Consider the following 17,169-nt stretch of genomic DNA (forward strand, 5'->3'; position numbering starts at 1 on the left):
TTGAATGGCAGTGAGCATCAGTGATGATGAAGGTGTAGTAACTTTTTTCTTCAAAACCTTCAAATGAAGGTTAACAACATTTTAAGCATATTACCTAAACAAACAAAAAACCCACTATGTGGAAACTCAGAGCTATAGGAAGAAAGACAGAACAATGAAAATGGAGGGAAAATATTAGAGCCATAATTCTCAAGTTTAATAACAATCAAAATATCTCGAAATCAGAATATCCTTCAAAGCTGAACACAAAATATTCTAACACTCCATACAAGTAATCTTCTATTAAATATGTCTGGAATTTTTCACAAGTTTCTAGGCCTATGCTTTTAGGACCATCGAGTAATACTGGTCGTGTAAAATCATATCTTATAGATTTAAAAATTGCATTGAATTAAGTGCTTTCACATGTAAACACTTATTTTGTGACAGTGAAGTTTATAGTTGTAATATGTGCTGCTGAGTCAATTGAGTACTTATCTGTCACTGTCACTCTCATCCCGTTGCTCATCGATTTGCTTGAGCGGGTACCAGTAATATCTCCATTGTGAGACTTGTTACTGTTTTTGGCATATCGAATACGCCATGGGTAGCTTGCCAGGCTGTGCAGTGTGGGCGAGATACTCTTGGTAGCTTGCCGGGCTCTCTGAGAGGGGCGGAGAAACCAAACCCTGGTCGGCCACATGCAAGGCGAACGCCCTACCCGCTGCGCTATAGCTCCAGCCCTTGAGTACTTATATAAAACATTTAATCCTGGCAAAACTTTTTCAGACACTGTTTCTGGCTGAGACTTGCGGGTTGATCTCAAAGAAGAGAGGGCCAGCTCCTGCCCTAACACAGGCACTGCAGACATCCTAAACTCCAAAGATGCCACCAGGCCTCTGGCCAGACTGTCCAGCTAAATATTCTAGATTTTTTGGTGTGAGATCTTCAAATTCTGTAACACTGACACCTTAGTAATATCACACCAGATTGGATGGGATGTAATGTTGCAGAAGTCAACCAATCTCGAGTAACAAAACTATTATTACAGATGGTTTAACTTGCAACAACAGCTTAGTAAACTCTCAGACAAGGACTTAGTATCCCCATGATAAGATAGAACAACTTTCACAAATTTTCTCCCATAGAAATATTTTTGATCATTCTGTTAGTCATTTTTGATAATGAAAAATGAGAAATGAGTGGAGCCATAGCACAGGGGGAAGGGCATTTGCCTTGCATGCAGCTGACCCGGGTTCGATTCCTCCATCCCTCTTGGAGAGCCAGGCAAGCTACCGAGAGTAATCTGCCCTCACGGCAGAGCCTGGCAAGCTACCTGTGGTGTATTTGATATGCCAAAAACAGTAACAAGTTTCACAATGGAAACGTTACTGGTGCTCCACTAGAGCAAATCGATGAACAACAGGACAACAGTGCTACAGTGCTGTTAATCATTTAATGGTAACAAGCAACATAAAATTAATTACTGTGGGTCCACTATGTGGGCAGGCTTGAGAGGTGGCTGGGGAATTAGAGACAGTGGTGGAGGAAAAGTGGCAGTGGTGGTGGGATTGGTGTTAGAATATTGAATGCCTGTATCAAATCATCATGAACAACTTTGTAAATCACAATGTTTAAATAAAGTGGGGGGAAAATAAAAAAAATCAATCCTTTATAACATGCATAAAACATAGAATCAGATATATAACTTCTGAAAGATAATTTTAAGAAATAGCTGGGCAACTTTGAAATGTTCTTTAAGATGACACAAAAAGTCCCATTCAGAATGGAAAAAGTGAATGCATAATTGAAATAAGGAAATAAAGATCAAGAATAAATCTTAATGTACTGAAGTTGTATTAGCCAAAAGATACTATTGGAAAAGGCAAGACTGAATGAAGAAGTTTTCAACAATGTAACTCACAAGGGGCTCATGTTTATATTATCTATAAAGAAATCCTACAAGTCAGTAATAAAAGAGTACAAGATTCATGTAAAAATGTGCAAAATTCTTGAAATCACCCTTCCCCTAAATGTTAAACAAATGACCAGAGCAACATGAAGATTTGCTGAACGAATCAGTAATCATGGAAATGCATGTCCAAGCATTTCCAAGTGTTCAAAATCAGAAATAGGGGACTGGAGTGATAGCACAGTGGGTAGGGAATTTGTCTTGCATGCAGCCGACCTGATTTCGATTCCCACATCCCATATGGTCCCCTGAGCACCGCCAGGAGTAATTCCTGAATGCAAAGCCAGGAGTAACCCCTGTGCATCGCCAGGTGTGACCCAAAAAGAAAAAAATAATCAGAAATAGAAGGATAAAATAGTGGGTAGTAAAATTTGTGAGAATATGACACATTGAGAGAAAGCTCATGTATTGGCAAGGATGGGGGACAAAAGCACACCATTTGGAAAATATTTGACAGTTACCAAACTTTCAGTGCACATCTCATACTACCAACATTTTGTTCCTAGACAAGTCCGTATGCACCATGAAGTTTACCAAAATATTTATATATCATGATTCATAAATGCCCTGAATTCTAGTAGCAGTACATTGGCTAAGTATATATTGTTTTTAAGATAGAATTCTGTGCATCATTAGTAAGTAAGATGAAATAACTTCATACAACAATATGGGTGAAATTCGCAAACATAAGTTGAATGAAGTGGTGAGTCACAAAATTACCAAGATTGCATTCATTTAAGTTTTTTAAAAAGGAAAACCTAAATTATAGTCCATTTGGTGTATTGTAGTACAGCAACTTAGTTTGTAAATGTAAGAGAAAAATGAACTGCTTTCAAAATAAATGCAGAGAGGTTTTCTTTGTAACGTGAAGTTAGTAGAGAAGATGGTGAAGGGGACTTTCTAGATACTGACAATATAGTACTTTTTAATCTGGGTGGAAATTTGCAAAGTTATTTCCTCTATAATGTATCACTGATGTGTCTATTTTTTGTTACTGTTTCTTGTATGTATGTTTTATTTGACAATAAATGACATTAAAAACATTCACTTTTGATATCATTTAAACCTGCTTTTTCAGGTTACTCGAAAAAGACTTGAAGTCCTAAATTAATTCTCTGATATTGCTTTCCTTAATTCCGTTTTCATTAATTTATTTTGTACTCTACTTCTTGCATTATATTAATTTGGCAAAGCAAATTAATATTGAATGAGAACAGAACATCCTGCTATCATCTAGAATGAGTACTGTGTTTTCTTAGATTTCTTTGATTGTTTATTTTGATTTTATAATGAATTTCAAATATATAAGTAGAACATTATTGTACCACCATTAAAGGATGAAATATGATGAAAATATTATGTATTTCTATTTGAATCTACTATTAACAACTGTACTGTATGAAATTTTATTTATATGATATAATAATAAATGAATGGGGCCAGAAAAGATGCTTACCTTGAACACAGCTGACCCTGGTTTTACCTCTCGTATGGTCCCAAGTCCACCCTGGAGAGATCCCTGAATGCATAGCCAGGAGTACGCCCTAAACACTGACCAGTGTGGCCCCCAAACAGAACAGCAAACATGAGGTCCATGGGGCTGGAGAGACAGTAAAGCAGATAGAGCACTTGCCATGCCTCTAGCCATTCTGCCTTATCCTCAGAGCCATCCCAGTAGTGTTCCCTGAGCACAGAGCCAGAAGTAAGCCCTGAGCACCACTGGGTGTCCCTCAAAAACAAACAACAAAGCAGTAAAGCAAATTTAGTAGAAGCAATTATTTTAATAATATATGAGTGATGATCACTAAATAAAAGTTACACAATTTCTATTTTATAGAGTTCTCTATGAAAATGTTGTCTTAGCAAAAGTAAGGATTTGATTTTTAAGTGCCTTGAAGGATCTAAGATTTAACTCTACTTGAAAGTCTCTCACGCTAGGTAGTCACAGCTTTTTTGGGTGTTGGTAGAAGATACCAAACTACTAGGTTAAAAAAATAAAGCAAATTATTGCTCAGACACTGTGGGCAGCTTTGGAAGGCATGAGCTCATTTTACCCTGGTTGTCTGAGTTTTAATTCCTCAGAGATAGTAGTGCAGGGGGTGAGGGGACATTGCACAAAGAGCACAAAGGGTGGCTCTAGAAGAGAGCAGCCCTTAGTTTAAAAATCATAAATAGGTTTCTGCCTTTTGCTAGGGAGAGTGTCACTCTGTCTTTTAAAACTCGGTGTAAATGTACCTTTCCTTCGGATGGAGGTGCTGTCTCTACTCTCTAAGCTCTTAAGAAAGGGCAGCTAGTGTTTCACTCATTAAACAGGCATAAGTAAAAGCTACATGGAGAAATTTCTTATTTCTGATCATTAGAATCTTATTATATAGATTACAAAAGAAAAATTATCTTCAATTTCTAGAGTACTAGCCCAAAATAAATTTAGAGACATTTCTTGAAAGAGGAACCAAATTATTTAACAATGTGAGTTGCATTTAGAATGGGAGAATCATAATCACATCAATTACAAGAAGAATTGTTGTGTATCCAGTTATATATTTCATATGTGCATATACGGAATGCACACTTATATATGCTGTTTTTTCTTTTCTCTGACTTAAAATGTAAGTTCCTTGAAAATAATGTGTGTTATTTATTTTTATTCTAATGCCTACATTAGTTTAATTTGATTTAATTAAAACAAAGATATAGATTTGCCATCCCTGTCTATAATTGGCGGATACTACTAATTGTGAAAGATTAGTCTTTCCTATCTTCAAAGGAGACCTCCTTATCGAATCAAGAACAACATATCACATGCCAGTGGACCTCAGTAAATATTATGCTGCCTTGAGTGGACTGGATTTTGGGACCTCCTCGTCTCTCCGGTTTGTAAGTCAAAAGTTGCTCTTAGTGACATACTCAGTGATGTGGGTCACGCCATAGACAGTCATTTTAAGTTTAAAGATTATTTATGAATGATTCCAGTATACAGATGGGGAAAACTGAGGGATCACTTGTCTCCAGAAATGCCTTATTACGGAATGAGAAGTGATTCTAAAAGCCTATTTTGCCTTCCTTGGAGATTTCCCTCCCCCGCCCCTCTCAATCTTTTGCATTTTTTTTTTCTGCCACGGGCTCATTTGGATGCTCTTTCAATACGAATTTAGCCGGCCAGCCGGAGTTTATGATTGACGACTCTTCCTATAAGTTCCTCCAGAGGTTTCATCATCAACACGACGCTTCGGAACCACTCGGATCTTCTTCTCTGAATGCAACATTATTGTCAACAACCAAATGCGGAAAGTACAAAACGTTTCCGTACCCGCTTCCACTCCAGACCTGCCTCCCGCAGAAATCCGACTGGGGGTGGGGGGTGGGGGGGTGGTCCATGTGAATTACCGTGTCTCCAGCTGGCACTGGCCGGGGCGCCCCGGGGGTCTCGCACACAAAGGGTGAGCGAGGGGCGTGGGGGAGGCTGCAAGGCGCCACTGCCCCACCTGGCTAGGCGTTGTCCACTCCCGTAGCCAGCCTGGGAGTGGCCCCCGAAGCCGGCTGAACTTGGGGCTCGGGCTATTTCGATGCCACCCGAAATTGTCATCCGATCCAGAGCCGTGAGAGAGAGAGAGAGAGAGAGAGAGAGAGAGAGAGAGAGAGAGAGAGAGAGAGAGAGAGAGAGAGAGAGAGAGAGAGAGAGAGAGAGAGAGAGAGAGAGAGAGAGAGAGAACGGGGGGTGGAGGGGAGAGGGAGAGCCGCGGAGGGGAGCCGGGTGCATGCGTGAGCTGGGTGCTTACGTAGCAGCCAGCTCGGTGCTGGGATAATTAGAGAGGAGTTGGGCTGAGCCGAGTCTTCTTTTAGCAGCCGCGGTGGGAGCCGCAGCCGCCGCCGGGAGAGGCGCACCTGACTCCCGCCGCCCGTGCGCGCCCCGAGACGGGCCGGAGCCCCGCCGCCTCGGCCCGGGCCGCTCGGGGCGCACAAAGGCGGCAGCCGCCTCCGTGGCCTTTGCCACCCAGGCCCAGGAGTCCCGCTTCCCTCTCTTCTCCTTTCCCCGAGGCGAGCGCGGCAGGGCCCCGGGGGTGGACCCGTGACAGCGGGGAGGGGGCCCCCAGTCTCCTCTCCCCTCTAGGTCCCCCGCACCCCCGCCTACTGGAAGAGGCAGCGGACGATGCGGCCAAGGTTGCCACCCAGGTGGTCTTCGGCCCGGGTCCCAGCTGCCGCCCCCTTTCTCTGCTCGCTCCATCCCACCAAGAGGAGTTGATGCTGCCGTCGCTGCCGAAGCTGATGGATGCCGAGGAGTGCCGCATTGCTTAGCGTCCCCGCCTCCGGCTTGTGCTGGTAGGAGCCGGTTGCTCTTTCTTTTCTCCCGCTTTGGGGCTTGGTAGAAAAAGGTAAAGATCATTTCATCCCCTTGCGCCCCATCTTCCTTCCTCTCTCCTCCCCCTCCCTCCCCCCATCCCTGGAGCTTTGGAGATGTAGTATCCGGAGCGATCGCCCCTACCCCCACCCCCACCCGGCGGCCAGTCCTTTGAAATAAAGGGGTTTAGAGGGAGGAAGAAGTTGGGGGTGGGGTTCGGGGGGCGCCCACGCTGGTGCCATCGCCACCCCCAAAAGCTCCCGGTGCCCTTATGAGATCACGGCGCAGCTAAGAGGGCAGGCAAGAATGTGCGTGATCGGCAGTCTCCAATCTAATTAGATCCTAATTGTTTCCAATTAAATCTCACCAATGCCTTTAATTTTTTTTTTTTTTTAAATAGCATCTTTGGATAAGCAGAAGGAGAAATAAAGCTTTCTTTCCTCTTTTCTTTTTCTTTCTGGCCAAGATTCCCTCTCCCCGCCCTGGAGCGCAGCGCTGGAGAGCCACCTTATTATTAATCAGAATTCCCATCGCTATCCCTGGCAGGCTCAGCCTTCAGTCGGGCCCGCAGAAGCCTCGCAGCGCTGGGGCTGAGATGTGCGTGGGGGTTGTTTTTGTTCCAGCCTGGAAGAGAAGAGGACCGCGCCAGGAGCGCCAACACCCGTGCTGGTTGGGAGTCCGAGTGTTCTGTTAGGTGAGAGAAAGGACGAGAAGTGGAGAACTGGGCTGACGGCATCCTTTTTTCGAAGCCAGGGAAGAGGGAACCAAAGTCAGGCGTTGTGTTTCTTTAGGGGCTGGGGAACGAAGTTTATAGCCTTCCCAGAAAAGCTGCTGGAAAGCTGGAGCAACAGGGTACTTGACTGGACACCAAGACAAACCATTTCCTGCGCAGAAGAGGAACCCGGCTGTAGCCCGGGGTTTGGAGGCCAGAGCGTGGTGGTTTGTTGGGACAGTCAGCAGGAGGACCGGAAGGCTCCAGAGTCAGCAGAACAATGACTCATTTACAAGCCGGTCTCTCTCCAGAGACCCTGGAGAAGGCTCGCCTGGAGCTCAATGAGAACCCAGACACCTTGCACCAGGACATCCAGGAGGTGAGGGATATGGTCATTACCAGGCCGGACATTGGCTTTCTGCGCACAGATGATGCCTTCATCTTACGGTTCTTGCGGGCCAGGAAGTTTCATCACTTCGAGGCCTTCCGCCTCCTGGCACAGTACTTTGAGTACCGGCAGCAGAACCTGGACATGTTCAAAAGCTTCAAGGCCACTGACCCTGGCATCAAGCAGGCACTGAAGGATGGCTTTCCCGGGGGCCTGGCCAATCTGGACCACTATGGCAGGAAGATTTTAGTCCTTTTTGCTGCCAATTGGGACCAGAACAGGTAAATTCTAAACCCCCATTTCTACTAGGGATTCTTTTACTCTCCCATTTTCCAGAATCTTAGGTTTTAAATCATGTCCTAATTTTGCAGCTGGACGGTTTTATTTGGCAGGGAAAGGAAGAAAACGGTAATGGGAAATGAATTTTGTAGGTACCCTGAGTAGGGAGTGGTAAAAGACTTTCAATTTTACCTTGGAAACCTACCAAAGCCCCCAATGGCTGCTACAAGGTATAATTGTGGCCAATCAGGTTGTTTCATTTCTAAACTAAGATGCTACATTTTATTTCCTAAGTTTACTGTTTTGTGTGAAAAATGTGAGAATGGCCAGAACTTTTTCTCCTAAGGAAATTTTTAAAGTAGATTCATCTGCCCGAGCGTCACTGTTATAACCATTACCCTGCGTTTTCGTAGTGAGGTTTACACTTCAAGCATAGCCTGGCTTTCAACCAAGATCAAGTAATTTCATTGTTTGAGAACTTTTGTGCTTGGTGATGTGTAGATGACGGTATGATGTGATGTGTGTCACTGCAATGAAAAGGAAGAGTTGTATCCTCTGTCACTGAGCTTGCCTTGTGACACTAGAAATGAAGGCTGACTGGTGTGCTTGTTCTACACCTGTCACTAATCTAAAGAATGTGTTTCCTGTCTGATGTGATTTTCATCTTTGGGACGAAAGTGGGAATGTTCAGGCGCATCCACTGGTACTTTTAAAATGTTTTTGCTTTTTGATAGAGAAGAAATATTCTTATTTCATCTGTGTGATAATAGGAAATGATGGTGACTCTTCTGAATCAGTTATTTCCTTAGACTAAATGAGACAAAAAGTATAAGAGACTTTTATAAGGCGTTTTCAGCCTAATGTATTATTACTGGGAACTTAAATATGTTACTAAAGCTATGAATGTGGTTATTAAAAACATTAGTGTATTTTTAATTCTGTGAATGGTGACTTTTGATGTCACTATCTCTGGTGCAATTTTAAAAGGCATTTAGTATCTGAGAAATCATATAGAGAGCTAGATAGGTTTTTCAAGGTCAAGGCATCTTAAAATGTAAATTAATATTTTAACAATTTTTCTCTTCAGTTGTTCAGTGTTATCCTTTCATTTTCGAGAGCTACTCTTTTTTTTTTTTTTTGGTGGCAAATATAAGGGCAAACTACTCCTTGCACTATCCCAACATAAAACTAAGAAACTCACAGGAAGCAAGGAACTATTTTGCTTACTTGGATTAGTTCAAAGTAAGCAGTGAAAGTTCTTAATTTCCTTTTCATCAGGCAGAAAAGTTTGTAGAAATATAAAATGCATCTTTTGATTCATTTTGATTCTTGAAAATATAATTCATCTCAGGTATGATGCAGAGTCATGCAAACCAGTTTTTATGACTATCACAACTGAAAATAGTTCTGTTTAAGAACCTGATATTTTATGTACTACAGGAAGTCTGCTCATGTCTAACTAACCTGCTTACTGTAATACTCATAGCAACTAGATTGAAGCTTTATATTTATCTGGCTATAGTCAAACAGGAGCTGTAACAATTGTATAACTGAGTATGTCCAGAAGTCTGTTAAAGATGACATTAGGAAGGCAAATTTCATTTGGAGAAACATAAAAGTACATCTGACCTATATTTATTTATTTCTACAGGTGAATTAATATTCACAGAACTGCAGAAACTTGAAAGTCACTTATAGAATGTATATGGAGAGATGATTATTCTGAATTTACTAAAGAAATGTTTTGTTTTCATTGCATGCTTTCATAAAAAGTTTGGCTATCAAGAATCAAAATCTATCTCTGGAAATCTAAAATGGGTGGAAAGTTATCCATTTTTATATATACTGTTTTTGTTTTAGTCCACACAGAATCTTAAATATTAAAATTTTATAAAAATGAAATTAAAGATAAGCTACTATGTCTATAATCAGGACTTATAGAGTGATGCTCGTGAATTGTTTCTATAGTTGGAAGTAAAAAGTTATCATCAGTAATTTATATAATAAGCTCAAAAGGTATACTAATTAGACATTGTTTACAATTTAGTCGAATTTTCTTCTGTGTACCTAAAACAGCTTCTTGGCTGCTTCTTTTCTGCCTTCCATCCCAATCTACATGTATACAATGATAAGAATAATTGTTTAACAGGCTTATTCTCTTGTCATTCTCCATAACCTTTATCATAACCTTTGGGTCACATGCATAAGAACATCTGCCCTACCAGAGGATCTAAACAATGGCTGCCTTTTTGGATGTACCTAGTATACCCTTGTTCCTATATTTGGCTTAAATTTCTTTCCTTTACTTTGCAGACTTGAGGATGAAATGATTTGACCCCTATAGTCTCTATTACCTTCCCTAGATTTTTACCCTACAATTGCTATGTTAAGTGGGTTTACCACGTGCTGAAGTCTGTGCTTCTTCTCCCTTCTTTTCCCTGTGAATCTGCTGTTCCCTTCCTGTTCTGATCCAATCATTCCACATCAATATGGGTATCCCGAGGAAACTAACATCTGATTATGATTCTGGCCGTATTCCTTGAATTGTTCAGGGAATTACCTGACATTTAGGAAACTAGGACATTGTTGTAAAGGTGCAGTAGGGGGTAATTGTAAGGGAATGTAAAGGTAATTACAGAAATGAAGCAGAAGAAAATACTCCCCTTTAATTGAAAAAAAAAGAGGTGTTCCCAACTTCCAAACAAAAAACAATATTTTAAAAATAATTAAGAAAGCTTTCTGAAGACATCTAAAATAGTTATCTGTATAAAAAGATGAAAACTTATGATATCATTATTATATTTATAACAGTGAAAATTAGTTAATTATTAATATATATCAGCATTGAATTGAACTATGTACTAAAAGAGTTCTAATAGTAAGATGCCTGAACTATATTTCCTCCTATATTAAATTGTCTGTTGTCTGTGCTCCTCAGGAGACTAAAAGCAATAAAAGTGTGTGAGATGGTGGCTATAAATAAAACAGCATCTCTACTGCAGTGTTCTCTGGGTCAATTTTACATTATTGTAAAAATTTGGTCGACCTCCAGTTCTTTACAAGAGTCATGGAATCTTTGGGGATGTAAAAGTAAAATCGTAATGTTTTACAGTATGCCATCTTCTAGCAATCTAAAAACATTGAAATCCTAAAATGCCAAAAATGACTTTCGTTTGTTGTCTGTGGTATATTTTTAAAAGACTGGAACAGGCTTAGACTACTTATTGCACTTACTGAATAGACTATAGCTAGAAAAAATTCACACCATTTTATCTAAATTCTTCAAAGTTAAAACAACTGAATTGTTTTACCACATCACTGATCACTGGGAGATGTAGTCCCCATGTAGAACATGCTGTATTTATGGATTGATAGTGCCTTTCTTAAGTGTCAGAAGATGTCTTAGAATTGTCCACCTGATCTAAACAATAGAGTAAGAGGATAATAGATTATGAGGGTGAAGAGATACCACTACTTTTACAAAGAGAAATTTTGAAATTAAAATCTATTCTTCTAGGGCAGGGAATGAGGTCTTTCTACTTTAGACCTACTGGCACATAATTATGAATACTCATGAATAACTGGTGTCATCTGAAACATAATGATCTTGAGTATTCTAATAGCTAAGCTCTAAGTTGTCATCTAGCCTGCAAATAGTATTTTGACTTTTTAGATTTTTAAAGTAGTTCCATATAATTTAGTACACTAAAACATGCATTTTTCTGAAATCAGACTGATAACTATTAGAAAATAATTAGTTCAAGCTAAGAAAATGGTTTTTAGAATAATGACAATTCAGAAAGCATTGACTGTCTGGCTCTGTTTCGCTTGTTATAATGGACATTGATTATCACTTAGAGTATTGAAGTTCTGGATGGGGTAGACTGGTCAGACATTGTTATGATCCTCTATCTTCACTTGATCTTAGCCAAAAGACCGAGAAGTGATCCCCTATCTTATTGTGGAATTTTCCAAAAACATCTTTAATGTCAGCTTGTTTGTCCTTACTCTGTCACTTTTTGAATTAAAAGTTATGATGCAAATGGTCATTTATTAGTTTCAGTTTGTATTATGATTATGTTTCATTTGTGAAAATAATATGGCATATTTTTAAAATAAAAGTTTATGTAATGTTAGTAAAAAAATAGTGTGCTGTATACAGTTTCACTTTAATTCAAACTTTTATTTGTAAGTGTAGCACTGTAGCACTGTCATCCCGTTATTCATCGATTTGCTCGAGCGGGCACCATAATGCCTTCATTGTGAGACTTGTTGTTACCGTTTTTGGTATATCAAATACACCTCCGGTAGCTTGCCAGGCTCTGCCGTGAGGGTGAGATACTCTCAGTAGCTTGCCGGGCTCTCCGAGAGGAACGGAGGAATCAAACCTGGGTCGGCCGCATGCAAGGCAAATGCCCTACCTGCTGTGCTATTGCTCCAGTCCTGTGGAAGTGTACAAAAATAAAATAAAAAGGACAGAAGATAAAATAAAGTACGTTGGAATAGATTTAGATAGTCAAAGGAAATCACCTAGATGATTGGAAAGAAACACTCATAAAATAATCTCAATAAAACTAAATAGAAAAAGGAGACTTAGTGCTTTGTTCTGAGTTTCAAAACTTTAAAAAAGTCTCCAATTATGTAAAAAACCAAGTATTTAGCAACATTTTTCTTTATAGTCTCATGTATAGTGCAAAGTAAAGGATATTTATGAGAAAATATTGAAACATTGATATCTATGTTATGGCAGATATTAAGATTAGGATCACAATAGACATAGTAGCTATGGATTCCATGGAATTTCTTTCTTAGAAGAACTTTGTTAATGTTTCTTTATAGGAAAGTTTTGGTTTAATGAGTACTCTGGTAATTGCAGGTTATTTCAAACTGTGTCTTTGGTTTATAGCATAGAAAATGGGAGATACAAAATACTGACCTGAGAAATGTTATCAAATATTAGAAAATATTAGAACAAAACTCTTAAAAATAGGTCAATCTATAAAAACTGGGACAATCATGCAGAAATTAGTGAAACATTCCTGAAATAACAACAAAAGTCAAGAGTATCAGTCTTTAGAAGGTTATTGGTTGGGTTAGGCCCTGACAAGACTATTTTCATATTTCAAACATGTGACTTTCAACAAAGTTGGAGAGAAGTAAATAATTTGAGGTTACTATGATACAATGAAGTGTGCCTCAAAATAAATTTAAAGCTAGTTCAAAATGTGAGCCAATGGTTAGCAAATTAACACGTTATTCTTAGTAAATTACAACATTTCCTTCATTCTGGCATGCACAGAAAATGGGATCTTTTAAGTCACTGAGGACACCTACATATATTTCATTAATATATTAAGTGGAATTTTTGAAATGGAGGAAAGGATATTCCTGTGCATTGAATCCTTCTGACATTAAATAACTAAATGGATAGTACTTAAGTCAAATCCAACTTCTAAAAGCACACTTTAGTAATATGTCTGATATGTAGGTAGGTAGAAACTAGTAACCTTAAGAGGAAGATTAAGACATGTGACAGAGACAAAGTCTTTGAGCCACACATCCTCTGGGAAGAAAGACATGAAAAGAAGAATAACTAGCAGAGGTTTGAAATGATCAGTTGGGGTACAGGTCATCAGTGTTGGAGTAGAGGGCAGAAAGACAGCTGCTGACTACCCAAGATGCCATGTAGGGAAGTGATTGTCAACCTTTATAGGTCTGTAGACTAGTCCCTTGGTCCCTTGAAACACACATTGTAGAGAGAACACCAGCTTTCTATTTTCAGTTTTTAAAATTTATTTATTTATTTATTTATTTTTGCTTTTTTGGTCACACCAGGCGATGCACAGGGGTTACTCCTGGCTCTGCACTCAGGAATTACTCCTGGCGGTGCTCAGGGGACCATATGGGATGCTGGGAATCGAACCCGGGTCGGCCGCATGCAAGGCAAACGCCCTACCCACTGTGCTATCACTCCAGTCCCAGTTTTTTATTTTTTAATGTTTTAATTAGTATGTTCATTCATTGATTTAAAATACCTCTGATATGTGTTTTGTGTAAGATCCTCTTCTAAGCACTTCAAAATGTTTATTCCATATAAACACTCTGATGTGTGGTAGTCCTGCTAATATCCCTATTTTGCAGATGAGTACACAGATCATTTTAATATTTCATACACAGCCACACAACTTGCAAGTTTATTAAGAATTAGTCACACTTTATGGTGTGCGTGCGTGCGTGCGCGTGTGTGTGTGTGTGTGTGTGTGTGTGTGTGTGTGTGGAGAGAGAGAGTTCCTACCATTTCTGAGGGAAATAATTAAGTAAAATTGTATCAAAAAAGCTCTCCTAATTATAAAATTTCAACCTAAGGATTAGAAACCAGTAAACATAAAATATACAAAGTTCAGTGAAATGCTGTTAATAGAAAAAGTCATCTAAAGGTAAAAATTATACTAATGAAACCTTTGCTTATTCTGTCTTAAAGAATTTTATTTTTGATATGTTTATATTTTCCAGCACAATTCTGCCCTGTTTTGTTTTAAATTATATTTTAGTTAATTTTATTTATCAAATATCTGTTGGTACATATTTTTAAACCTTCCCCTTCCCCCTCAAAGAAACCTTTTCCTTTAGATGTTTCATTGCTGATGATTCTGTTGTCGTCCACCTATTTTTTTCTTCACAATAAAATTTATGCAAGGCTGTAACAATTAATTTTCTATAGCTCAGTGACACTAAGCCAGACAGACGAAGCTTTTCGAGTCTATTATTTTCTCTAGAATTTGTAAATCTAAGCTTCTTTCCAGTTCAACAATTAAGTCTTGTCTTGTTACTGCTCCTTGTCCAAAGACCCCTTCTGGGTCAGGTTGGAGCTGATCTAGTATTTGGCACGGGTCCATGTTTGTACTGACTCTATGATCTATCTTCAGACACACATTATGCTACTGAATTATGATAAAGAAGAACAGATGTTCAAACTATGTTCAAGGTTTAAACACTCTAAAAAGTAGAGAGAACTGGTTTGTATTGTATCTAGAAGACTAGCTTATCTGATAAGCACTCTTCTTTGTCGTTGGGTCAGACAAACGATTTCAATCTCTGAAATCTGTGTCTTAATGTATAAAATTCTCAGAGACATCATCTATGTATTCATTTCCAAGATAATAGTAAAAAAAAACTAACAGAGATTTTGAGTTTGTTTTGAAATTAAGATAATGTTTATAAAATTGTTGTGGAAATGTTAAATCATTACACAGAATATTGCTGTTATTGCCAATCAGGTAACACAAAACACTTAGGTTCATCACATTTAGAACTAATGATACCCTGTGGCACTTACAAAGTAAATTCTTCTCCCTGTCTCTTCCCCTAGCACCTTTCTAATGAAAAGTGCTTGAGACATTAGAAAACATGGCTTAATGAAAACTGAAGGGTGGGGCAGCCTTAATGAAGAATTTAATAATGGCTGATTGATTTAGCGACAAAGGGAAATTGCTTGCTGTTGTGCTGCTAAAATTTTATGCCAAGATGCCAATTCTTTTCTTCTTAACAGACTGAAGGAAAGGGTTAGAGAGTATAGGGGGAAAATGACCGACTTGCGATGTAGGTTTCTCTTTGGACATATTGTAAGCTCTGTTAAAGGATGCCTGTGAACTACTGGAGAAAAACGTATACGAGAGAGCCCCCTAAGACTTGCATGGCCAGATAAAGGAGAAACTTGCTCTTCAGGAGATAGTGTGTTAAACTCTTCTCCACATAGTTTTTATATTATAGTGGCTTTGATTTTTTTAAGAGCCATGATACACATTATCTAGAGTCCCTATTGTAAAATTTCTTACTGGAATCATTATTCTTCTTACTACATGCTATGCATCATCATCTCCAAGTTGATTTCAGATTCAGGCTTAACTTAATGCTATTCTGGGAAGCACAATCAGAAGTCAGGAGATGCATTAATGTGCTAGTTTGTTATTTATGGCTTTCTTCCAACAAAGGAAGAATAGCAATGATGGAGTTTCAGTGACTGAGGTGTAAACCTCAAATATGAACAAGTGGTTTACTGAAGTAAAATCTTATTTGTATTTCAACAGTTAAAAATAAATTCAAAGAATGATGGGGGAGTCCTAAAAGATAAAGTTAATTAAAAGGCCTCATTTCTTTGGAATAAATTACACAGATCTTAATGCAATATGGTATAATAATCTGTTTAAGGATAACCTTCAGAGCTGCTAATGGTAGTTATGTGACATGCTTGACCACAGAGAACAGGCATATCAAGAGTGCTTTTGACTTTTCCTTTGAATGCAATTAGCTAGTATATTTTCTTTATTTTTCTTATATGTTAAAATTAATATGATTGGGGCTGGAGTGATAGCACAGCGGGTAGGGCATTTGCCTTGCACGCGGCCAAACTGAGTTCGATTCCCAGCATCTCAGATGGTCCCCTGAGCACCGCCAGGGGCGATTCCTGAGTGCAGAGCCAGGAGTAACCCTTGTGCACCTCCAGGTGTGACCCAAAAAGCAAAAATAAATAAATAAATAAAATTAATATGATTTATATAAAAACTACTTAATTCTACTTTCTGGAGCACAATTGTTAAGAAACTTGGACATGCTTTTGAGTATTTTCTAAACCTTCATTGCTTATCTGGAACTTATTCTATTTTTTTTTGAATAATGAAATGCGTACCAATATTCTCCTTATTTGGATAGTTTTAAAAAATCATAATCCAGGTATGTAAATTAAATTGCTTCTTCTTTTCAGTCCTTCCTAGTATCATGATTTATTTTTACTGCACACAATGCATAATTATTCCAAGTTTGATTTCAAATTCAAATTTTACTTAATGTTATTTTGGAATAAAAACTATTTTATATTATCATAGGTGACATAAGAATGACCTTTATAAATGGAAACTCTGTTGGCCTTGATAACTTCCATTTTTGTGTGTGATCTTATTATAAATCTTAGAAATTTAGTAATATTTTAGAGGGGTATTTGCATTTCAACCAGAAAAAAATATATTTTACAAAACTATATAAAACCTTGCTTTAACTTTCTTGTCTATGTTTATAGATAAGTTACTGTATGTAGAAAAAGAAATAATCCACTATAAAGTGACAGATCATTTAACTGTACAAATATATTATAATTTAAAGACAAATACATAATAGAGTTCTGAAAGAGTTTAATTGTTTTATATATTCAGTAAGCATTGAGGAATGCTGTTTCCCTAGGCCTGTAAACCAGCCTGCTTGTAATAGCTTAGAAATATTCTCTTGGTTTTTGCTATTTACAGCAAATATAGGCTTTCATAAAGATCATCACTAACTTTCAAGCTAAAAATGTATAAATATTCTTCAGTTCTGATTATACCTGCCTGGTATACCATGTCTGTGGTTCTAATAAAAAGTATGCTGTGTGTATATTACAACCAGAATTTGTTGAGTATCTACTCTATGGGCTTCAGCGATAGCACAGCTGTAGGGTGTTCAATTTTCAT

At 38.5% G+C, this 17,169-nt stretch overlaps 1 protein-coding gene across 2 annotated transcripts in view; it reads left to right on the top strand.

The window, feature by feature from the left end:
* The first annotated feature begins 6,131 nt into the window (after window positions 1-6,131).
* CLVS2 (clavesin 2) overlaps window positions 6,132-17,169 on the top strand; it is a 75,512-nt gene continuing 64,474 nt past the window's right edge. Inside the window, exons 1-2 of one of the 2 annotated variants that reach the window (XM_004613982.2) lie at window positions 6,132-6,271; window positions 6,757-7,671. In XM_004613982.2, the coding sequence (XP_004614039.1) occupies window positions 7,283-7,671 (389 nt within the window). In that variant the 5' untranslated portion in view covers window positions 6,132-6,271; window positions 6,757-7,282. Of the gene's footprint in view, window positions 6,325-6,756; window positions 7,672-17,169 lie in introns of both variants that reach the window. The other variant, XM_055134559.1, reaches the window with a different exon arrangement.

The sequence above is a fragment of the Sorex araneus genome, chromosome 4, assembly GCF_027595985.1.
Source record: "Sorex araneus isolate mSorAra2 chromosome 4, mSorAra2.pri, whole genome shotgun sequence".
In the NCBI taxonomy this organism is placed as follows: domain Eukaryota; kingdom Metazoa; phylum Chordata; class Mammalia; order Eulipotyphla; family Soricidae; genus Sorex; species Sorex araneus.